The 25,327-nt window shown below is 43.3% G+C and overlaps 1 protein-coding gene across 2 annotated transcripts in view; it reads left to right on the forward strand.

Annotated features, from left to right (window-relative positions):
* The first annotated feature begins 207 nt into the window (after window positions 1–207).
* The window catches only part of Fech (ferrochelatase), a 36,255-nt gene continuing 11,135 nt past the window's right edge, over window positions 208–25,327 (forward strand). For both annotated transcript variants that reach the window (XM_070029062.1, XM_070029063.1), the window contains exons 1-7: window positions 208–356; window positions 5,927–6,050; window positions 10,944–11,063; window positions 12,796–12,944; window positions 17,038–17,172; window positions 20,062–20,168; window positions 23,500–23,598. In XM_070029062.1, the coding sequence (XP_069885163.1) occupies window positions 290–356; window positions 5,927–6,050; window positions 10,944–11,063; window positions 12,796–12,944; window positions 17,038–17,172; window positions 20,062–20,168; window positions 23,500–23,598 (801 nt within the window). In that variant the 5' untranslated portion in view covers window positions 208–289. The remainder of the gene's footprint in view (window positions 357–5,926; window positions 6,051–10,943; window positions 11,064–12,795; window positions 12,945–17,037; window positions 17,173–20,061; window positions 20,169–23,499; window positions 23,599–25,327) is intronic.

Below are 25,327 nucleotides of genomic sequence, written 5' to 3' on the forward strand. Positions count from 1 at the left end.
GGACGGAGCCGGAAGCCCAGATTCTCAGAGAAGGGCTGTCCCTGCCTGGTTCTGCCCCTGAAGCCCCGCCCATGCCCCGGCAGCGAATGAGCTGGCTCCCCGAGGGGGGCGTGTCTTATCAGGTCCCGCCCCGCCTCGACAGCAAATGGGCGGGCTCGCGGCGAGGGTGTGGGCGTGCCCACGCGTGATAAGGCCCGGGACGCCGTGGGGAGCGCTGACCGGGTTCGGCCGACTGCGGAGGGCGCCGCCGCAGGAGGATCCCGGGTTCTGGGCCGAGGCTGCCCCGGAAATGCTTCCAGCCGGCACAAACATGGCTGCGGCCCTGCGAACTGCCGGCGCGCGGCTCCGCGGTCCGCGTAAGTGGCGGGGTCGCGGCGGCCACCGAGGCTGCGGTCCCCGTGTCCGCGGGAGTGAGTGGTGGGCAGCTGGCCGCGGGCAGCGCCCGGCCCCCGGGCTGCGGGAGGGGGCGGCGAGGACCGTCCGCCAGGAAGGACCGGACCCCCGCCCGCCCCAGGGGGCGCCGGGCGCGCCGGAGGAGCCCGCGCGGCGGGGAGGATTGTGGGGAGGTGTGCGAACGGCCTGCCGCCTGGAAGACCCCCCCATGGGCCTCTGCCATGGCCTCTGCCAGCCCGCGGGACTACCCCATGGCAGCTGGGGCTGGTGCTGGCTGGAGATAGCTGTAGAACAAGTGAGACACGTGTTTCAGTCGGTTGTGTGTGAGTGATAGTAGCGAGACTTGAACTCAGGACCTCACTCCCTAGTCTGGCTGTCGTTCTGCCAGTCGAGCCACACCTCCACTTCCAGCGTCTCCCAGGTGTCTGGTACACACCATGAATGTCAGTTCTGTCCGCTGGATGAGCTGATGGAACCTACCAGGTTGGGATCACATTAAGCAAGGACACATTGACCATGGCTCCCCACGTGGCTTGGTAAATGTGGGAGAAAGTAATACTTTAAAGGCTCGCCATGAAGATTAGGAAGACAGGTGAGGCAGGCAGGTGTGCACGGTACCTGCACACAGTAGGTGCACAGACTCCCGTAACGTTACAGTTTTGGATTGAAAGACTCTCGCAGAGAAGATCCTGATATTATGCATCTGACTACATTTCAAAGGAGTTTCTTAATTCATCATTCATCATTCTGACCCCTATTAGCCAGAATCAGCTCTCAACTTGTATTATGAGACAGACACCTTTATTAGAATAATAAGGACCAAAGGTATAGTGAGCATCAACTTTCTAAGGCAGACAGAAGGCATTCTTTAAGAGGCCAGACTGAAGTATTACTTTAATAATAAAAGTTATTATTATTATTTTGGTTGGTTGTGGGACTTGGAACTTAAGACCTGGGTGCTGTCTCTGAACCTCTTTGTGCTCAAGGCTAGCACTCTACTACTTGAGCCACAGCACCACTTCCGGTTTGCTGGTGGTTAATTGGAGATAAGAGTCTCTCAGATTTTTCCTTTCTGGGCTGGCTTGGAACTACAATCCTCAGATCTCAGCCTTCTGAGTAGCTAGGATTACAGGTCCGAGGCACCAGAACCTGTCATGGAATATTACTTTATACTCACATAAAAAAAGCCTCCATGGGCTGGGAATGTGGCTTAGTGGTAGAGTGCTTGCCTAGCATGCATGAAGCCTTGGGTTCAATTCCTCAGTACCACAGAAGTAGAAAAAGGTGGAAATTGTGCTGTGGCTCAAGTGGTAGAGTGCAAGACTTGAGCAAAAGAAGCTCAGGGGTAGTGCCCAGGCCCAGAGTTCAGGCCCCAGGACTGGCCAAAAAAAAAACAAAAACGTTTCCATGCATTAACTGCCTTCATTTTAAGTGGCTACCATATGCTTCATTAGTTTTGATATTTAGTTTTTCCATCATTTTCCAGGTTATAACTTATCTGCAAACTAGTTTAACTTCATTCCCCACCCCTGCATCTCCAGGTACTAGAATTTGAACTCAGGGCCTTGTGCTCACTAGACAGGCACTGGCTAGTAAGGGACTGTAGCACTCTGAGCTATGCCTCCAGCTATTGTTGCTTTTTATTTTTCAGCTAGAGTATAGTGTTTTCTCCCTGGGCTAGCCTTGACCTTTGGTCCCCTCAAGCTCTACCTACTGAGTAGCTGAAATGATTCTTTATTTTTTAATAATAGTTTTGATATATCTCGTTTTTTTTTTTCCTGATTGTTTGTTCATTGTTTCATTGAGAACTTAGGACAGTTGGGGGAGGGGGATGGGCAGGAAGGATAATGGTTATCCTTTTCTTATTTGTCATTAGTATCCCTTGGAACATACAGCATTGTTCTGACATGGAACCTAATATTTGTTGAAGAATTAGTGTGATCTAGAATTTTTGTTTTTGTTGTTGTTGGTTCTGGGTTTGAACTCATGGCCCCACTCTTTTGGTTGGCTTTTTTTGCTCTTACAACTTGTAAGAGTCTCATAGATTTTGCTGCCCAGGCTTAATTTTGAACCAAATTCCTCAGATCTCAGACTCTCAAGTAGCTAGAATTACAGGTATGAGCCACCAGCACCTAGCTGATCTACAACTTTCTGATTAGTCTAATACCTTTAATCTTAACAACTTTGGAAGCAATCCATGATTATTTCTGTTTCACAGATTGACATCAGGAAAAGTATTTAACTGTCAGAAAGTTTCAGGAAAGGTATTTAACTTGCACCAAGTCTCAGAGCTTAAGGAAAATGTCTTCCCAGTTGTAAAACCTTCTTCTAAGAAATGAGTCATTTTCTACTTCAAGTCCTAGAGAAAACTTGCTTTGGTATTACTGGTATGCTCCCATTCACTTTCAAATCAAGATGGAAGCAGTAAGGATCCCAGTGATGGGCAACTTAGTGGTTAGATTAGCTTAGTTTTGACAAAGCAGGTTTTCTGGCCTATAGTCTACTCAATTTCCAGACATTTCTGGACCTGGGGCAGGAGGCAATTTAATACTGGTCAGGCAGTGCCAGACTTGTCTTCGGTAGGCACCAAGCAAGTTCAAAAGCCAAGTTCTCCCACCTCACAATCTGCAGCCCCCTTCAGGCAAGTAGGTCCTTCTGTCCAGGGTGTGGTTGGTGCTGGCCTATTACTCACCAGTCCCAGGCCTTTGACCATAGACAAGGTGCTAACTGTGTTATGCTATCCTTCAGCCAGGGGTGCAGGTCCTGATCTTGGGTACTGTGATGCTTGGGAAGATTTTCTAGTACCCCTCATTGTGGGTCTGGCTGGGAAATCAGGTGAGTTCTCTAACAGCTAAAACAAGAAGAAAGAAGAAGAAGAAGGAAGAAGAAGGAAGAAGAGGAGGAGGAGGGGGAGGGGGAGGAGGGTGGGGGGGGGGCAAAGGAAAGACTGTCGTAGCCTGAGCTTCTAAGATGACTTGGATCCCTGTTTTTTATTTTATTAGTGCAAAAAAGAAACACTGCAATTAATGATTCAATGTGACATTTTTCACACCTGCATATAATGTGCTTTGATCATAGTTACCCTATCTGTTACCTCTTTCCTCCCTCCCTGCTTTTCCTTCTCTGCTTCCATGCTGTAAGAGAACATGCAGAAGTGAGATGTCCTTCTGGTTCGGGATGGTGGCCCTAAGTCCTCAGTGGGAAGGATCCCTTATTAGTGCCATCACTATTTTCTCTAAGAATTTGGTCATCCAGGAAGAAGAGAAGTTTGTAAGGGCAAGACAATATTTAAGCAGCTTGCAAAGCTACAAGTTTCCCAACCATAGGAGGAAATCCTAACTACTGGGTCAGAGAACCACCCCAGCTTCCTCTCCACTGTTTATTGTAGGTTCTCAGGAAGAAAAGTTCATGAGGGGTAGGGTAGTTACAAAATACCAAAAGTCTACCCTCAAATCCCATGGAACTGGATGCAAGCTCATTGTATAGGGAATTGGTGACATGATTTAAGAACATGATTAATCTCATCATGTAGTTCAGAATTAAGCTCACTTAATGTAATAAGTGTGTTGGTTTGAGACTTCATTTGAGTGCAACCAAGCATCTTTATGTCAATATTTTATTTCCACCTTGGCTTGGTAAGCCAAACTGGAAATGCAAAGCTCAGCACAAGCTCTTGTAATTGACTCTTTGGGGAATGTGAACAGTCTGAATAGAAGGAAATCCAAGTGGCCCGGAGAAACTATCTTCCTGGGTGGTTTGGAAGAAATCAGGACAGGTGCTCATGGCTCACACCTGTAATCCTAGCTATTCAGGAGGCTAGAAGTGGGGCTGTGGCTTAAATGGTAGAGCACCAGCTTTGAGCAAAACCCAAAACAAAACTATGGGATATCACCCTGGCCCTGGATTCAAGCCCCAATAACAAAAAAAAAAAAAAGGGAGCAAAAGAAAGAAAAAGAAAAAAAATCACAAGGGCTTGAGATGTGGTAGAAGTGGTAGAGCCCTTGCCTATCAAGCAGAAGCATTGAGTTCAAATTCCAGGTACTGCCAAAACTTAAGAAATCAGAGCAACAATGGTTGCTATTCTCTAGAATGAAACTTACAAATGTAACTAAAGCTAGTATTTACAATGTGGGAGAAACCACAGCTCACCTCACTACTCTTCACAAGAATTCCAGCAGCAAGGTCATGTTTGGTAGTTGGCAGAATTTAAGCTCAGAAAGATGACAATTTGGTCACACTGGTGATAATTAAGGCCCACCGCCAGTAAGTACCAGAGCTGAATTCAGAGTCAGCCCTAGTTGATCCACAGCCTGATTCGTCATAGGGAAAGTTTTGTTTTGGAGTAGGACTTGGGTAGGAGACTGATTTCAAGTTGGTCTCTCAGTGGTGGTTTCAAGTGGGGCAGGAGATGATGTTCACAGCACGGGCACCTGGCAACTGCCCCATGTTGCCCTCCTCAATACCTACTCGAGTTCTGTTTCACTGCATGCTACAATTAAGTATGGCACTTGGACTCTGAGGTAGCTACTCCAGGCTCCCTCCTAACTTGTGGGTCCCGAGTCAGGTGTATCCACAGGGCACACATATCACATGGGGGAAAGCAGGCTAAGGAATTGGAATATTTTTTTATCTTTTGACATGGACAAATAGACCTTCCTAGTGATCCTCCCTGAAGAGTGAGTTGTTGAACTTACCCACACTACAGAAATGCAGAAGCCTTGGCAAAGTCGACCTTTAGGCTTTCTTGCTTCTCTTTGCACCAGCAGCTCTTTCCTGCCACCTATAGGTCAAGATTTGCTTACACTGGTGGGTCCCATCTGTCCCCAGCAGCATGGACAGAGGAAGGAAACATATACTGACCCGTATGAGTGTGTGTGGGAGTGTGGGGGAGAGGGGTCAGGTGATTCCTGGGGCCTGGGATACTGGTCTATTGTGGGATGTGGGTTCTGGGGGAGGCAGGTTTCCTTGGTTGTGTAGATTGTATATGCCATGTGGGGAGGAGGTGTATAAGAGGAGTGCTGGACAGAGCCCATATAACAGAGTCTCCCTTTGTCAGGGTCCAAGGCAGGACTGGGGCTTCCAGTACTAGTGCTTTGCTAGAGACTTCTTGGAAGCAGAAATGAGATCTGCAGATCACAGGAACTGGCCCAATGTCCACTCCCTAAATCAGCAGCTCCTTACCTGTTCTGTGGGCTGTTCGCCTTCCCCCCGGCATGATTCTGCCATCAGTAGCATTGCAAATGTGCCACAGTTCTTGCAAGGGATCGTAGCAAAATCTGCAGGCAAGACAGGCCAGGAGGTGTGTGTGGCTTCTAGAATGCCTCCCCGCAGGTCCTTCTATGGCTATTCTGGGTCACAAGCCTCTGCCTCAGGCCCCCAGAGAGACCAGTACCCACCTGCAGAGAAATGCTACAGATCTTACCTCTGCCATCACAGCTTTAAATTTTAAAGCTAGGAATTGTGCCCTGAGGACCTCTTCAAAAGAAATTACTTTCTAGCTAGATTTCATGCTAGCACTTTCATTTTGTCACAGTGGTACATGGCGGCTCGGGGGTCCAGCAGCCATGGAAGTGCCAATTGGGAACCGCAGCAGCAGCCACCACAGAGACAGCTCATCGGGCCAAAAGTACAGCGCCTCAAGTTCAACCGGAAAAGAGGTATGCATCTGATTTCAGTATCAAGAAGGATTTCTTGCTCTTTATGACCACAGACATCAGTGGACAAATTCTACCAAGGAGGGAAGGATCTGGGAGAGCCTGGCAAATTAGGAATTGGAAAATTAGGAATTGGCTTGTATTCAATGTTTGTTGAACTGCAAGTTTTAAACACCACAGGCTTTTCTTTAAGGAAGTTAGTTGAATACAGTCTGCAAATCATGGGAGAATTTGATTCTGGAAGATGTTACATATTCCATATTTGTGTTTGTTACTTTTTGTTGTGATCATGAGTTCATTGATTGACTGCCAAGTAAACTGAAGTTGGTTAGGAGTAGGGCCTAAATCATCTCCTCTCAACTTTGTTCTTCTAGAAGATGGAGTTGGTGAGGAAGGTATGAAGCAGATATCACAGGCTGGCAGCATGCCAGCAGGGCAGCAATTCTCCTGCCCACTGGCCTTTCTTCCCACCTTAGCGCTTGGAGGCTAGAATGGTAGTAATGTAAACTGAAGAACTGATTTGATGTGGAATTGTGGAGGAAAAATAGTATAAATAGCCTTGATGTTAAAATCTTAAAATTAAGCTGGGCACGGGTGGCTCATGCCTGTAATCCTACCTACTCAGGAGGATGAGAGCTAAGGATCACGGTTCAAAGCCAGCCCAGGCTTTAATCTCCAATTAACTACCAGAAAACTGGAAGTGGCACTGTGGCTCAAGTGGTATAGCTCTATTCTTGAGCTGAAGAGCTGAGGGACAGCACCCAGGCCCCAGAGTTCAAGCCCCAGGACTAAAGAAAAAATTAAAATTAAGTAAAAATCTAAAATCAAGCTGGGCCTGGTAGTACATATATACCTGTCATCCCAGCTACTCAGGAGATTGAAGCAGAAGGATTATGAGTTTAAAGCCACCACATACAAATTTAGCAGGATTGTTTCAAAAATTAAAATTGGAAAAATAAAAGGATTGGGCTGGGGTTGTAGCTCAGTGATAGCCTAGCATGTATGACCACAGGTTAAATCCCCAGTGCTGCCAAAAAAAACCACACAAAAATCTAAATATATGCTGTAGATTCTATTAAGCAACTATATCATATTTATTCAAGATTAATAGAAACACACACATAGGAAACAAAGATTAAAAGATGATGACCCTAATACCTAGTATCTTGACTCTATTAATATTAACTGAGTATATTCTTACTAAAATAAGACTATACTGTACCAGTTTTTTATGTTATTTACTACGTTATAAAACTATAGATTTTATTTATTTATTTAGTCTGTCATGGGTCTTGAACTTTGGGCCTGGGTGCTGTCCCTGAGCTCTTCAGCTCAAGGCTAGTTGTGTACCACTTGAACGACAATGCTACTTCCAGTTTTCTCGTGGTTAATTGGAGATTAAAGCCCTGGCTGGCTTTGAACCGTGATCCTCACATCTCAACCTCCTGAGTAGCTAGGGTTACAGGCGTGAGCCATTGGTGCCCAGATTAGATTTTCTTTTATACTCCTTAATAGCTTAGGAGTACTTTAATAAATAAATAAATTAATTAATAATTTATCCAAACATTACAGGCATAGGTTCTTTCTAGTGTTTCTGTAGTAGAGATGTTGATGCAGTGAGTATTCTCATTATCATGCCAGTGCAGACCTTTTGTGAGGCAGCATGTTGTTTAGGCTTATACTGAGCTGGACCAGAAGCTAGACTAGGCATTGTACCAGATTAGGGTCTACAGACTTATTCTGTGGTTCCATGAAATGTTAAGTAACACAGTTTAAGGTTTTGTGGGCCATACTTTATTTTTTTACTGCTCATGAACACATGAGTAGACCTGTGTCCCAATAAAACTTTATTTACAAAACCAGGCAATGTATAAGTATATGGGCAAATGTGGTACAGTGGCTGTAGTTTGCCAAACATTGTTCTATAGGAAGCATAAATATCTAGATTTAATAAATACTTAGGTTTAATAAAGAGCTAGGATTTTTGTTTCTTTTTCTTGATGCTGATATTCAGTAGAATAATATTATTGTTTCTTTTCATTGTGAACTTAAGTTTCTATTATTAGAATGTTGGCTTAATAGTTCAAAGGAAAAACTGCCTTTTTTGAGAGTCCCAGAAAATACAAATGGCAAAACATTTCAACTTTTTCAAGTGAACTATAAAATATGTTTCCATTCAGACAAAGGGAACATGGCCAGTCTGACGTTGGTCTCAGGTGTGCTCTGTCTGGGAGGGAGACGAGGCAGAGGCCCTTGACTAAAGCTTCACACTTCACATTCTGGAATGGAACCGAGTGGGCCTCGGGCTCGCTAATGCGCCACTCCTCATGCACCGCACAGTTTTGAATTAAGTGCATGTGTATTTGGGCATTTTCAAATCATGTGCATCTCTTTCATGTATCCCATCACCGTGGGTTTGCAAAACCGTGAGCTGGGCAGAGTAACATTGCTTAAAGGCACTCTTGTCTGAGCTCAGGTGTTATAGATGAAAAACACAGCTCTAAATCCCGTTTGCACATCGATACCCTCTAGGCTTAGGTAAGTCTTTTTAGCCTGGGGTTTCTTAACCAGTAATCTGTTAACTGGCAGCAATCCATGGGAAAATGCACTTGATTTATTGTAAGTCACAGATCTTGAGGGTAAAAGACAGGATACCAGGAGAAGAGGGGTGGTCTAGGTAGAAAGATGAAGGGAAGATTATAGTTTCACCAAGTGATGGATCTGAATTTTTAGATAACAAGAAAACTCAACACCACTGTTGGTCTAGTGATAGCACACCTGTATAAAAGAGTTCTGTAACAGTTGACATCTTCAGCCACTTAGTTTAATAAGGCAATGATTCTCAATGGGGTTGAGACAAATTTGACAATGTCAAACTTGTCACAACTTGGTTGAGTGTGTGAGCAGAGGCCAGGGACATTACAGAGCATCTTGTACTGCACAGTATAGCCCTTTGTAAGGGAGGGAGCTAGATGAACCTTGGAGATTTTATGTTAACCTAAAGGAATCAGACACAAGTTGGCTGATTCCATTTTTCTTCAGTGTCCTGAGTAGGTGAATGCATAGACTCAGGAAGTAGATTCATTGCCAGGAGAGAAGGGAGGAGATAAAAGCATATAGCATTAGGTAGTGATGAGAATTGTTCAGCTTGAAAATGGTGAATTATATCTCTATTTTTACAAAAAGAAAAGAAGGATGAATGAAGGAAACATTATCTCTCCTTGGTTTCTGTCATTGTCAGTTCTCTGTCATGGGGACACTTTTTGACCCATCTCAGACTCAGGTCTTCTGTTCTGCATCTTTGGACATGATCTCCTGGTGGCTCCCAGAGGTTTTGGAGGACATTGAACCTGCCTGGGCTTCCCCTTCCCTGATGCAGGTCAGGAGCAGGCTTGCCTGATTTCCTGGCTTGCCTGGCCTTGGGGTGTGTAGGTCTGTAGGGCCATGCAGAATTTGGAAGTCTACATTAGTACATTGTGCTTCCTTTTCTCATTTCCTAAAGCTACTTATTAAAACCCTTGTTAAGGAGTTTTACTTTGCTTTGCTTCTCCCTACCTTCCTTTTTTTCTCTTTTTTTCCTTTTTTGCTTTCTTCCTACTTTCCTTCTGCTTCTTCCTACACATGTTGTGCTTGATTCTTTAGTCTGGGGCTAATATGAATGTTTTTTTTGTTGTTGTTGATGTTGCTTTGTTTTTGTCGGGCATGGGGCTTGAACTCTGGGCCTAGGCGCTGTCCCTCAGCTCTTCAGCTCAAAGCTAAAGCTCTACCACTTGAGCCACAGCAACACTTCTGGCTTTTTCTGCTTATTTGGTGCTGAGGAATTAAACTCAAGGCCTCATGCATGCAAGGCAAGTACTCTACCACTGAGCCACCTTCCCAGCCCCACTGTGATATTAGTGCCATTTCTAGTAGGGAATTATCTATGCATTGCATTTCCAAGAGGGATGGAGAGGTGGGCGTGGAGTGAGAAATATAGTTTATCATAGCAGGAAACACGCAAGCAGAAATAAAAGCAGGTGGTAAAGAAGGTAGCAGAGTACTAAGAAGTAATATTCACAGTTGACTAAAGGGAAGGGAGCAGATGAAAGAGTGGAAGATGGGCTCCTGCTCTACTTCAGATTTAAATGACAGGGGAACCCTTCTTTGTGTGACAGAACTTTTTGTGTGCCAGTTTGTGTTAAGTGAGTAAGTACTTTAGCCACTGAAATTCTAAACATTGGTTTTGGTTTGTTGGTTTTTTTTCCATGCTGATATTGGAGCTTGAATACAGGACCTCACATTCCTGCTTAGCTTTTTCACTCAAGGTTGGCTGGCGTTCTGACACTCGAGCCACCCACTTCTACGTCCAGCTTTTTTGCTGGTTAATTGGACATAAAATTGGATTTATCTTTGCAGGCTGTCTTCAAACTGTGATCCTCAGAACTCGGCCTGTTAATAGCTAGGCATGAGCTACTGAGTATCTGGCTCCTTAAACAATTTCTGGGGTAGCTGCTGGATTTTATTTATCATCTGAGGAAATCTGAAATTTGGAGAGGTCAAGAACTTGTATATTCATTAAGCCCTAACAAGTCCAGATCCCACAGCCACAGAACAATACTAGTGATTTCTACTTCAATTCTCTGCCTGTAAAGAATCCAACCTGTTCACACTGACAGGCTGGTAGGGAAACGCTTTGAGCCCCCAGAGGTTCAGTATCATGCATAGAACTAAGAGATGAAGATCAGAGTCCAGGCTGGAGAGATCCCACCTTCCCCATAGGTGGCCCTGTGAGCCTAGCAGAAAAGCCTGTAAGTTCTTACCTTTGCATCCACAGTAGATGCGAGTCTGATGCAAGCTTCTTCCCTAGAGGATAATAAGAAATGTGACACATCCATTGCTACATTTTATTTCATCCAGGAAGCCTAAAACTGGAATATTAATGCTGAACATGGGTGGCCCTGAAACCCTTGGAGAAGTTCACGACTTCCTTCTGAGGCTCTTCTTGGACAGAGACCTCATGACACTTCCTGTCCAAAAGTAAGTAAGAGATGTGTGAACATCTGCACTTTAAAATACACATATGTTATTTTACATTAATATATATCATATATATGTGTGTACACACACACACACACACACACACACACACACACACACACACACACACACACACACACACACACACACACACACACACACACACACACACACACACACACACACAAATGTATTTGGCCTTTGATGTAACAGCTCCAGTTGGAAGAATGAAGTGGTTTGAACGTGTATCTAGAAGTGATTACATGAGCATGTTATCCTGAGATGAGGATGTGGTGTGGGAAGAACTGCAGGTTTTGGGAAGCCAGTTAGGAAGCATTCTCCTGGAGCCCTTTCCTCCCCAGAGCCCTGGAAATACAGTTGTCCTGACACTGCTGAAGTACCTTTAAAGATTTTTTTTTTTGGTCTGAACTCTGGGCCTGGGCGCTGTCCCTCAGCTCTTTAGCTCAAGGCTAGTGCTCTACCACTTGAGCCACAGCGCCACTTCTGGCTCTTTTCTTTTTGCTTATGTGGTGCTGAGAAATTGAACCCAGGGCCTCATGCTTGCAAGGCAAGCGCTCTACCACTGAGCCACCTTCCCAGCCCCAGCTTTAAAGATTTTTAAAGATATGTTTGTACTTGGCACTTAATGGCTGATTAACTCTCAGGAAAGCAATGATGATTATTCTTTTGTACTTAATGATAGCTTGTTCCTATTCTCCTTTTTCTTCCTTCCCTACTTCCTCCTCTTCTTTTTTTCTTTCAAAAAGGTACTTATATATGACTAAAATGCAAAGAGTATAAAAATATTTATAGTGGAAGGCCAATGTCCCTTTTGCCTACAATTCCTGCCTCCCTATGATCCCTCATGTATAAGCACTTACATCCAGAACTAGCCATAAAGATAACCCAACACATACTCTCTCTCACACACATCCCTACCTCTTTCCACATAGCCACACAAATGTGAATATGTACTTAGATTACATTATTTGACACTTTGTTATTTACTTATTTATTTTTTTGGCGGTGGTGGGGCTTGAACACTGGGCTTGGCACTGTCCCTCAGCTCTTCAGCTCAAGGCAAGCGCTCTACTGCTTGAGCCACCGTGCCACTTCCAGTTTTCTAGTGGTTTATTGGAGATAAGAATCTCACGGATGTTCCTGCCCAGGCTGGCTTTGAACCATGATCCTCAGATCTCAGCCTCCTGAGTAGCTAGGATTACAGGAGTGAGCCACTGGCGCCCACTTGGCACTTTGTTATTTTTTAACCTTTTTTCATATAGGATTATGACTGTTTAGAATGGTTTTGTATAGTTATATCTTTATTTAATTTGTGTTTCCTGATAGTTGTTTACAGTATTGCAGTGTACATGTTGCAGTATACACCATTGCCAGTGTATACATCTGTAATTGGCATTTTTATGTATGTGTGTGCACGCCAGTATAGGGCCTCACGCTCTGGCTTAGATTTTGCACCTCAGGCTGGTGCCCTACCACCTGAGCCCACCTTCACTACTGGCTTTTTGATGGTTAATTAGAGATAAGAATCTCAGGGTCTTTGCCCAGGCTGATTTTGAACCACAATCCTCATATCTCAGCCTCCTGAATAACTAGGATTGATCTTGTTAGGTTCTTTGTAAAATCTGCTTATCTCTTGCTTATTGAGTAGAACATGTGGATGAGGTTGGTATAGTTGGATAAAATTCACTCACCTACATGTTATATAATTTAGCAAGCTGGCACCATTCATTGCCAAACGCCGAACACCTAAAATTCAAGAACAATACCGCAGGATTGGAGGTGGATCTCCCATCAAGATGTGGACTTCCAAGCAAGGAGAAGGCATGGTGAAGCTGCTGGATGAGCTCTCCCCAGACACAGGCAAGGGTGTCTGCATTCACACAGGGCTGGGTTTTCTTTCAAAACAGGGTCAGATGCCAAATGCTGTTACGGGTTCCACAACTCTCTTTTTTTTTTGGTTGGTCATGGGGCTTGAACTCTGGGCCTGGGTGCTGTCCCTCAGCTCTTCAGCTCAAGGCTAGCGCTCTACCACTTGAGCCACAGTGCCACTTCCAGTTTTCTGAGTGGTTTATTGGAGATAATAATCTCACAACCTTTCCTGCCCCTGCTGGCTTTAAACTGTGATCCTCAGATCTCAGCCTCCTGAGTAGCTAGGATTATAGTCCTGAGCCACCAGGGCCTGGCAGGTTCAATAACTCTTTACTGTATCATGCAAGGGCATTTAACTGAGTGACTTTGGCCTTTGACTATAGAATCTTTTCTATTACTTTCTTTTTTTAAAATTTTATTTTTATTTTTTGTGAACATACTGTACAGAGGGGTCTATTACTTTCTATGGCACAAATAAAGGAAAAATTTGGAACACTAGTTTCAAAAGGAAATTGAAATCGTTTATAAGGCAGAAACGAAATACCATGAATGCAAGATGCATTTGTCATTGGGCTGGAAAGAAATCTTTAAGACATGGACTGAGGCTACTCTTAGGGTTTTTCTTTTTATAGGAATTAGATAAACACATAGAACAGAAATAGCCACTCAAGAGGCTGAGATCTGAGGATTGAGGTTCAAAACCATTCTGAGCAGGAAAGTCTGTGAGACTTTTATTTCCAATAACCACCAATAAGTCAGAGGTAGATCTGTAGCTCTAGTGGTAGAGCATAAGTCTTGAACGTAAAAGCTAAGAGACAGTGCCCAGGACCTGAGTTCAAGTCCCACTACTAGCACAAGGAAAAAAAAAAAACATACATAGGGAATATTTTCCATGTACCTTGTACCATGGTGATGCTTATCTTATTTAATTTTCAAGGGTGCTAGCGATAGATTCTGTTATCTTCCCTTTTGGAGTTGGGCTAAGTCAGCTGCCTAAAGACACGCCACCAGGAATCTCACACCACTTCTGGCTTTTTGTTGGTCAACTGGAGATAAGAGTTTCACTGCCTTTCCTGCCAGCTTTCCTAGCTAGGATTACAGGCATGAGCCACTACTGGCTGCCATGTGAGCTTTTATTGCTCTTTGTTGGAGTAGAGTACATTATCTGTTGCAAATGAAAAAGCATCATATCAAATCTTTCCCCTGGAGAATCATGTCAACCCACCGGATCCATGCTAAATTAATGGTTTTCTCTAAAGTGTGTATTGACAGCTGTTCTGAGGGCAGACCAGGAGAGATCTGTGAATCGAGTGTTTGGCCATCCATGAGGCCAGACTTTGTGTCCACTGGCTGTGGAGCTGGTAAATGTCAGCAAGGCTCCCTTCCCCTCTATATCCTGCCAGGGACAGCATGGCAGGCAGAGTTCCCATGAGCACTGCTGCTTCCTCAGGGTAGGTGTCATGTCAGAAAGCACATTTCCCCCTTCTCTAAAATAAATGTTTGCAAGCCTTTTAAACGGCATTATCTGTGCTTTCCAGAGTAGCTGACTGTCTCACATTTCAGTAGGAGGTCCCCACACTGCCTTTATCTGCAAGGGCAGCCTCTCTACCCTCAGTCTGCACTATCTGAGGGTGCCCAGGCCCAAGCACTTAAGACTGCAGCTGTCCAGTACTGGATGACTGAAAAGACCCGGTGAGAAACTGGTTGACCCTCATAATGCAGAGATCTCACGGAATCATCGCATTGTTTTCAAGTAGATTAGAGAGCAATGTCTGTCAGCTTGTTAAACCTCACCTGGACTGCCAAGAGGTGTTTGGCAGTGGCTGTGACTGTGGTAGTGTGACAGTTGACAGTTTAGATGTGAATCGCGCAATCATTGAACAGTCAGGGGTTTATCAGGTCACTGTTTCTGGTGTGTTTTAACTACAGTTCATCTCTTTTATACAAGAGAGCATACAATGAGGAACCCATGAGGGACAGACAGCTGCAGATGATTCTGTTTGTTCCCCTTCCCTTTTTTCCTTAAGTCTCAAAAACGAGAATGAGAATACCGACTCTAACCACACTTCTCATGCATTCACGTGCTTTTCTTGCCTACTGACCTCTTGTTTCTGCCCTTGGTAATAGGTTACATTGTTTCTTGGTTCCCTGGGTTAAGTTTTGAGGAATATTTTTTTTAATGTGTAGATCCATGCCTGCATAGGAGAAATTCCTTATCATTTGCTTCACTTTAATCTATTTCACTTTAATCTATTTTCATTTTGTCGGTCCTGGGGCTCGAACTCACGGCCTGGGCACTGTCCCTCAGCTCTTCAGCTCAAGGCTGGCACTCTACCCCTTGAGCCACAGCGCCACTATTTCACTTTAATCTAAACATATCTGCTAGTACAGTCTTCACTGCAGCCCCTGAGAAGGCTTTAGGTAGTAACTAACATTGTGGTATATTGTTGTGTTGTTTGCATGAGTGTGTGCACTCATGTATGCTGGCCCTGGAACTTGAACTCAAAGCCTGTGAGCTGTCCTTGAGTGTTTTTTTGCTCAAGGCTAGTGCCCTACTACCTGAGACACAACTCTACTTCTAGCTTTTTTTTTTTTTGATGGTTAATTGGAGCCTCAAAGACTTTACTGCTAGGGCTGGCTTCAACCTTTATCCTCAGATCCTCAGATATCAGCCTCCTGAGTAGGTAGGATTATAGGTGTGAGCCACTGGTCCCTGGCTGTTATGTTCAAGTCTGGAGCTGTACCAATTGAACCATAGTTCCACTTCTGGCTTTTTGGTGGTTAATTGGAGATAAGAGTCTCAAGTCTGCTGGGCACTGGTGGCTCACGCCTGTAATCCTACCTAGTTACTCTGGAGGCTAAGATCTGAGTATCGTGGTTTGCCGGGAAGGTCCATGAGACTCTTATCTCCAGCAAATTACTCAGAAAAAGCCAGAGATGGCACTGTACTCAAGTGATAAAGCCCTAGCATTGAGCAAAAGAAACTTAGGGACAGAGCCCAGACCTAGAGTTTAAGCCCCAAGGACCAGCCCCCCCCCCCAAAAAAAAAAAAAAGTCTCAAGTATTTCCTATTCAGATTGGCTTTGAACAGATTCTCAGCCTCCTGAGTAGCTATGATTACAGGTGTGAACCAGCATTGCTCAGCTCTTAAGCCTCCCTTATCCCAGCAACAAAACAAAAAACAAAAAAGAGGAAAACAATTAAAAATAGCAACTTGAAGCTGAGTGTCAGTGGCTCATACCATCTCAGGAAATAGAAATCTGAGAATCATAGTTCAAAGCTGGCAGCTTTTAATTCTAATTTTTTTTTTTTTGGTCCAGTCGTGGGGCCTGAACTCTGGGCCTGGGCGCTGTCCCTCAGCTCTTCAGCTCAAGGCTGGCGCTCTACCACGTGAGCCACAGCACCACTTCCGGCTTTTTTTTTTGCTTATGTGGAGCTGAGGAATTGAACCCAGGGCCTCAGGCATGCAAGGCAAGCGCTCTACCACTGAGCCACCTTCCCAGCCCCCTTAATTCTAATTTTTTAATTCTAGTTAACCACCAACAAGCTGGAAGTAGAATTGTGGCTCAAATGGCAGAACACTAGCCTTGAGCTCAAAAGCTCAGGGACAGCACCCAGGCCTTGAGTTCAAGCCCTTGGACTAGCTCTCTCTCTGTGTCTCTCTGTCTCTCGGTCTTTCTCTCTGTCTCTCTCTCTCTCTCTCTCTGTCTCTGTCTCTCTCACTCTCTCTCATTCTCTCTCTCTCTCTCTCTCTCTCTCTCTCTCTCTCACACACACACACACACACACACACACAGCAGCAGCAGCAGCAGCAGCAGTAGTAGCAGCTTTAATTTTAAGAGCCATTATGTTAAGTAAAGGCATGTGGGTGTGGGTGTTGTTTGCAGAAAATAGTGACTAAAAGTACATGTACCAACTAATGAGCGGTTAAGATCCAAAGAGTGTTCTGAACTTGCCCACATTTTCAGCATTGTAGGAAATTAGGTTAACTGTCCTTTGTTCTGGGCACTCCATTATGCTTGGTGACTGGAAGAATCTATATAAAGATTAATACTTTCTCCTTTCCACTTGTGCCTCCTAATAGCTCCTCACAAATACTATATTGGATTCCGGTACGTCCATCCTTTAACAGAAGAAGCAATTGAAGAGATGGAGAGAGATGGGCTAGAACGGGCCATTGCTTTCACACAGTATCCACAGTTCAGCTGCTCTACCACGGGTAAGGGCGTCTGACAGTGGGAAGGTGGATATGGCCCTGGCAAAGTAAACTGGGCAGTCTGATGGCCAAAGAAAAGATAAATCATTTGTGATTTGAATGGCAAATCCAGCCTGTCTCCTTTAAACTGGCGGGCTCGGGTCAGTCTATGTGAAATCTCATGGTTCATCTGTTTCTTGAATTATTGGCCAGTCAGCTGAGAATTACAAATGGTGGGTGGAAGGCAGGGCCACGCATGCTCAGTGCGGTAACGCAATAGGGTAATAGGTCAGTAATGAATCTCTAGCTGCCGTCTAGGTTAGTTCTACAACTTCATTTTCACGTCTGTTCTGATTTTTGTATTAATGAAGTAAAGGTGATAGCTATTTTAATTTTGGAAGGCTTTTAAGCCCATATAATGTGGGAATTATCAGTGTTAGCATGTGCAATGTTGCTTCATTTCGTTCTGGGGTGTTTGCTGGTTAGACTAAAGTCTAGAGTTCTCTTTGCAAGCTTCTCTCAGTGTTCTTGGTCTCTTTTGGAAAGTATCACTCCTTACTGGCCCCCTGTATTTAACTGAGGCGGGAGAATAATCTTGATATGGTTAGTCTTAGTAAGCCTCCTCCGTCATGCACAAATACATTTGTTCACATTGTTTCAGGATAGAGGCCAGCGTATTTCCCCTCCGAAACTGCTTTTAGATATTAATGTTATTCTCTCTGTAACTATAAGAGAAACAAGAGGCAACTAGAAGAAGCATTCAGAGCCTGTGGACCTTAACTATAGATGTGAAGTACCTGTTAAAATGCCCAATCTCCCCCTCCCATTGCCGAAGTTTGAATTGTTCTAGAAATCTACTACTATGTCAAAATATCTGGCAGTAGACTTTTGGCAAATAAGTCTGATCTTTGGTGTGTTTGTGTGTGTGTGTCAGTACTAGGGCTTGAACTGAGGACCATGGTGCTGTCCCTTAGCTTTTTTTGCTCAAGGCTGGGACTCAAGTGGAGCCACAGTTCTACTTCTGGCTTTTTGGTGGTTAATTGGAAACAAGAGTCTCACAGAGTTTTCTGCCTAAGTTGGTCTTGAACCTTTATCCTCAGATCTCAGCCTCTCAAGGAGCTAGAATTCCATGGTATGTGCTACCAGTCCAACACTCAAGATCTTTGAATTTTTAAGGTGTTTTTTTCTAAATCTTGCTGTACAAAATACATCTCAACATGTAAATGTGTGTTCTTCAAAGTAATTAAGTTCCGAAGATGGTTATTTTCAAGGCACAGGACTGATTGTTGTGTTCATTTCACAGCTGGGTCTTAGTGATTGTTCTGAAGTGCAGGGCACGCTCAGATTTTCCCTGGTGCTTCCTGGGTGGGTGTCAGGACAGAATGTCTGTGCTCTGAGCTGTGGCTGTGTTTGGGAAGCACATTTATTCTGTGGGGCCACTAGCTGGTTTGTTTTAGATCGTGGTGCAGAGCCAGTGCCTTCTGCATATCTCTGAGAAGCAGCTTTCTCATGTTTTCCCCTTCTTAATTACCTCTTACCAAATGTTTTCATGACCGGAGAGCTAATGTAGCTTCCCAGTGCCCTTTTGTACATCTGAAACCCATCTCTGTCTGTAAACTATGATGAATTGTGGTGTGAATATGCTGGTGTCTACTTTGATTTCTACAGAGATTCTTTTTGACCCTTGAATGGACTTGGTTTGGTTCTCAAAATTCACTGTATTCTATTCATCAAAATTGAACTCATTCATCTTTTAAAGGATGAATTCTAGTCCAGGCATACATTTGAGGTAAAATGTGGTTCAGCCTTGACGAGGCTCTTAAATTGGGAACTTTACTAGTGGTTTTATAGTAGAGAACCTAGTGGTGGGAGGCATGCAGATCTGTTGGAAATGTCCCCCTGCGAAGGCGAAGAGGTTTCCTAGGGTTAGGGCTTGCCCCAGTTTCTGCTTCCCTAGACCAGGAAAATAATTGCTTTAGGTTAACATCATCAGCCATCGTGTAGGCTTGAAATTTTCATAACTTCCATCGCTCACTTAGAAATAAATCTCACTTGTGTTAGATTGCCTGTTAGAAATTAGTTAGAATTTAGGGAGTGATGAAAATTTTGTAGAAACAGGTAAAAAAGAATGTTGGTAGAATCCTTTGTGATAATGCCATTGAATAGCTTTCATTTTTTATTGTAATGTAGGAAATATCCTGTCATATTAAGTAAAAATATCCAGCATACTCTGGATCTGGATACAGATGTACAGACACACACACACACACACACACACACACACACACACACACACACACACACACACACACACACACACACACACACACACACACACACACACACACACACACACACACACACACACACACACACACACACACACACACACACACACACACACACACACACACACACTATAACATTGTTCTGTAAAACAAAACAGATCTAAAGAAAAATTCCTGAAAAGAGTTATGCCAGAATGAACCAATGCGAATATTAGCATGGAGATAATGGCCTATTTCCTTCTCCTCTTTCTTCCTCACCCCTACATTTTTTGGTAATGGGGCTGATTCCCTTCATAGTGGGAAAATCTCTGTTCACAAGCTTTCAAAAGACTTGATCCCTGCAAGTAATAACTGCTTATATTTCATAAATCCATGGCCATCACGTTTCTCACTAGAAATGGCCTCTGTGGAAGTCTGTTGAGATTGATTGCTTTTTAGTGATCTTCATTTGCAGGCTAGTTAAATCTATATGCATTTTGGAGTATTGGAAAGGTTGTAATTAGACTGAGATTCTGTATAGAATCAGATTCCTGCTCTGAAATTACTGTGACGGCTTTTACTAGTCTTTTTTTTTTTTTCACCATAATCAAAGCGTATCAATTAAGAGGCCCCCTGTATGTTCCAGGCAGCAGCTTGAATGCCATCTACAGATACTACAGTGACGTGGGAAGGAAGCCTGCCATGAAGTGGAGTACTATTGACAGGTGGCCTACACACCCCCTCCTCATCCAGGTAAGTGTTGCTGTGACTCAGGTTCTTCTTCTGTCTATGGATTTTTTTGAAAAATTAGATTCTCGAATTATGAAAAGAGAAAATAGAACATGTAATGTTTTACAGCTCATTTACATCCAGAGATTGACACATAACTTTAAACTATTTTCTAAATCCTTTAATATGTCAAAAGATTGCAAAAAAAAAAAAAAATAGCAGTAACTTTGAGCTGAAGAGCTCAGGGACAGCGCCTAGGCCCAGAGTTCTAGCCCTGTGACTGACAAAAAAAGAGAAAAAAAAAGAAAATAGATATATGTTACTGGGATATGAAAATAACATTTCATGGGGGAAGTTTCAAATTTCTCCTGAATAATGTATTTTTATTATATTTATATTAAGTGGTGCTGTGTTGTAGGAATATCAATTACAACTACAATTCTAAAACCAGTAGCTTTGAATGGGTGTACTTTGAGAGCGCTGCTAGTGAAATATGCATGTAGGTTTTTTTGTTTTAGAGAAGTTTCTGATTTAGGGTTATTTTAGATAGGAGAAATATGTACCAATTTACATTTTATTTTCCAGTGTATATTTTTTATTACTGGAACAGACCTGTCTTTTCTTTGAAAAGCTTGGTGACCACTAGATGGTGCTGTGAGTCACTAAAATCCACTGGCCCTCTCCAGAACAGCCCACCTCCTGGGGGCAGGTAAAGGGTTACTGCATGAACTACACTTTTAAGTAAAAAGTGAAAGGCAAGACCACTCTTAGGAATAGGTGTCATTGTTGGTTCTGCTTCTACCAGTTGCCATGCTCTGGGGTACAGCACTGGCTGCCCAGAGCACCCTTGTCCTGCCTGCCCTTGTGGGCCCTGTTTGGGGAGAGGAGTGATTATGTCAGCACTGACATGTGGTGCAGGAACCCAGGGAATCTGCACAGCATCTGCCTGCCCTGATGGAGGGAGTCATTAGATTTGCATTAAAATTCAGCCCTTTGAAAAGGGGGAAGCAGAAAGATGGAAAGGTCTCTTAACTGAGGAAGTCTGTGTTCATCAAATGAAAGGGAATTTTAGAGGCATTTATCTGCCCTCCCGGCTGGTGTGATTGAAGGCTCTGAGAGGCGCCGCGCCTCTTTCATTTTGCACGGGGCCCGCGTGCGCACGCGTGCAGAAAATCCCACAGATGGGTTTTAGGTGATTTAAGTAGCATTTGCCCAGGGCACCTCCATGCAGAAGAGGGCTTAGAGATTGTGGCAGGCCAGTAAGGAACAGTGTTCTTAACCTATAGCTTTTTGAGCTGACAAAACACCCCCACTAAACTGTAGAGAAGAGAGGAAATGTTTTTGAAATGGAAAATCAAAACTAAAACCCTCCCTTGGAAACTCAGCTAAAAATATGGTTTAAAACTAAAAGTCTTGCTGTTGCTCTGCACCTCTATCATTGGAGGTAGCGATTCCTTAAGATAGTCTTAGTACTATTCCCTGGAATACTGCGATTCGCCTCACCATTGGAATAACTGGAATAAATCTGTGTTCCAGAATCCCATATCGGGCTGAGAAGGTGGCTCAGTGGTAGAGCGCTTGCCTTGCATGACTGAGGCCCTGGGTTCAATTCCTCGGCACCACATAATCAAAATAAAAAGCCAGAAGTGGTGCTGTGGCTCAAGTGGTAGAGTGCTAGCCTTGAGCTGAAGAGCTGAGGGACAGTGCCCAGGCCCAGAGTTCAAGCCTCACGACCGGACCCAAAAACAAACAAACAACAACAGAATCCCATATCTGTTCTCAGTGGCCTCCTTACCTAGGCTGTTGTCCCAGAATAATCTTATGTGAGCTTTCTTAGTCTCCAAACGCTTCGAAGACCACCAGGAACTACAGCTTTTGTTTGTATCAAATACTGCCACCTTTACTCAAGGGTAAATTATGAATTCTCAACGGGGAATTTAATTCTAAGTATTTTAAGGGGGTAATTGACATGTCCTGTAGTAGAGGTATAGTGGGTCACTAATATAAAAAAAACCGAACATGTGCAAATTTGTATAGTTCTTTACAATTTTTAAATTGTTTTATTTGAAAATAATTTTAGACATACCAGAAAGTTGCAATATTAAGAATAGTAAAAAAGAACTCTTTACCTTTTAGTTATATTCACAAAGAATTAACACTTATCCCATCTACTTTCGTGTTGTATATATAAATACATTTGTATTTATATATATGTAAATATATATTTATGTATATATGTTTGTGTGTATATGTATATATGTTTATGTATATTTATGTATATGTTTATGTGTGTGTATGTATATATGTTTATGTATATTTATGTATATATATGTGTGTGTACATACATGCACATACATATATCACCACTTGAGAGTGGGTTGTATGTACATCACCACCCTTTAAACCTAAATACATGAGAGTATATGTTTCTCAACGTCAGGGCTATTTTCTTGCATAACCACAATTTACAGATGCTACTGAGCATCCATACAGTTAACATTGATATTCCATTTTAATTTCAGTTCATCTTCCAGTTTTGTCAGCTAACCCATTACCATCTTTTGCAGCCTTTTCTTTGTAGGTTACATGACAAAGAATGATTACAGGGGGAGATGAAAGAAAGCCTCTTCAGATCAGGCATTTCAGCACCTATCTCCTAGAATGGGGAAGTGACAACTCAGCAGGGAGGGAGAAGGTCTGATGGGTGGGTGGTGGAGGATGGGGAGCAGGAGGAGCCCCAGTTCACAGATGAGGCCAGATGGCCCCCATGTCCACATGGTTTCCCCTCTGCGTTCCATGGGGATCATCGAGTCTTTCGTCTGTGGCTAGGAAGGTTGTGAGGAAGACTCTGTCAGTGAGGATCCTAGGTGAGGAAGATAGCATAAAAATAGAGTGTTTTCTGGTTTCTCTCCCGTTTGTGGCTAATGTATTTTAATGTAATATGCCTGAAAGCCAAAGTAAGGAGGATTTAGAAAGACCCTGTAAGCTGTTTTCCTGCTAACAGAGCAAATGAGAGGTCTTAAAACAACTTCTTCCCATCTGTGTCTCCCTTGCATCTGGAAGTGTGCCCTGCTCTTCCCGAGGGGGAGCAGCTCACAGCATTCATTTGCACTGAGCCATTAGTGAGCTTTAGACGTTTCCCATCAAATTCCCCAGGCCCCTGAAACCGTTAGGATCCATTTTGATGATGAACCAAAGCAAAGAGACTGTACTGTTTGCATTTTTTTTTAAAGAGAGTTCTGTTTCTTTTGAGGATTGCTCTTGAGATTTTTAGTAGAGCTCTTATTTTAAAAATATTTTCTTTCCTTCTCTCTCCGCTTCCCACTTCCCCTGTCCTTCCTTGGTATCCTCCCAGTGCTTTGCTGACCACATTCTGAAAGAGCTGGACCATTTCCCACTGGAGAAGAGAGGCGAGGTGGTCATTCTCTTTTCTGCTCACTCACTGCCAATGTCTGTAAGTAAGAACATTCTGTTGGGTCACCTAGTGGTAGAGGATAGGTTGTTTTCATTTTCTTTCTTTTTTTTTGGTGGGGGGGGGGGGGTCCGATCGTGGGGTCTGAACTCTGGGCCTGGGCTCTGTCCCTCAGCTCTTCAGCTCAAGGCTAGCGCTCTACCACTGAGCCAACTTCCCAGCCCTGTTTTCATTTTCTGACATGTAAAATGGGCCTGGCTCCATTATATTCTAAGCCCAGTGCAAGAATGAACTCTAAAATTGAAGACTGAACTTGATTTAACATACTTCTTGAAACCTCATAGCAATAAATTTGAATTCTAGACCTTGTCTATATGTGGTCAAATGATAACTGGAAAATATATTCAGATATAAGAATTTCTAACAAAGACAAATGTAGAGTCAGGTGTTGATGACTCAAGCCCGTAACCTAAACTACTCAGAGATTGAAATCTGAACATCAAGACTTGAAGCCAGCTAACTCAGGAAAGTCCATGAGACTCTGATCTGTAACCACTAAAAAACCAAAGATAGAGCTAACAAATGAAAAAGAGCTAAGGAACAGTGTTCAAGCCCTGAGTTTAAGCCTCAGTATGGCATGGGCGTGCATACATGCATGCATGTGTACACACACACACACACACACACACACACACACACACACACACACACACACACACACAAGATGAATGAAGAAAGAAGGGGTAGATAAATGTCCCAATAGTTGATGTACATATATGAAAATGGAACCAGTTAAATTGAGGGGATGGATGGGGTTGCAAGAGATGGGAAGAATAATAAAGGGATGACTTTGATCAAGATGCATTATGCTTATAAATTGACATGTTGAATTGAAACCCCTTTGTACAACTACTTAAAGATAATAATTTTAAAACATCTAACAAGTAGGACAGCTAAAAGAAGTGTGCTTTTACCTGTCCCGTTAAAGCAGCTCAGCCTGAGATTTTGGCGAATTGCATTACACAGCCAGCCTCCATTTGATAAGCACTCTCCAGCTGGATACTTTGTTCTTCAAGATGTGATAATTACCATCTGAATTCCAGAAAGTAATTATAGTTTCTAATTTGCTAAGACTGAAGACCACCATTTGCCAGTAAGCATATAGCATGAGCATGTTTGCTTATAATCCAGTTGTTCCTGAATCCATCATATTATACCAGGTTGCTTATGAAAATACCACGTGTCGCGCCATGCTCTTGTCTGCATGTGTATGTGTGTGTGCATGCATTCATGCACACACACTCACATGCATGCACATACCTGCACGTTGTACTGAGGTTTGAACTCAGAGCCTAACTCTTTTCTTAATTTTTTCTTTTTTTAATTTAAATTTTAATGTAAAGGTGATGTACAAAGGGGTTACAGTTACACAGTTAAGGTAGTGAATACATTTCTTTTTGAACAAGTTACCTCCTCCCTCATTTTTCCCCACTTCATTCCCCTGACCCCTTTTTCCCCACAAGCTGTAAAGCTAATTTCCAACATAGTGTCTAGTGAGTAGCACTGTTGAATTGGTTTACCCTTTGTGTCACTGTTTCTGTGGTTCCCTTTCCCTTCCCCAAATCAGACAAAGGTACAGAAATCAAAAACAGTAACAACAGGGAGTAAACTAAAGGAAAAAAAAAAGAACTGCAAACCGTACAAAAACTAAAACAAAACAAAAAAAACCCCTCTCGTTTCCATTTCTTGGAGTTCATTTCAATAGTCATCG

This window comes from Dipodomys merriami, unplaced genomic scaffold (genome assembly GCF_024711535.1).
Source record: "Dipodomys merriami isolate MVZ:Mamm:240054 unplaced genomic scaffold, mDipMer1.0.p SCAF_2, whole genome shotgun sequence".
Taxonomy (NCBI): domain Eukaryota; kingdom Metazoa; phylum Chordata; class Mammalia; order Rodentia; family Heteromyidae; genus Dipodomys; species Dipodomys merriami.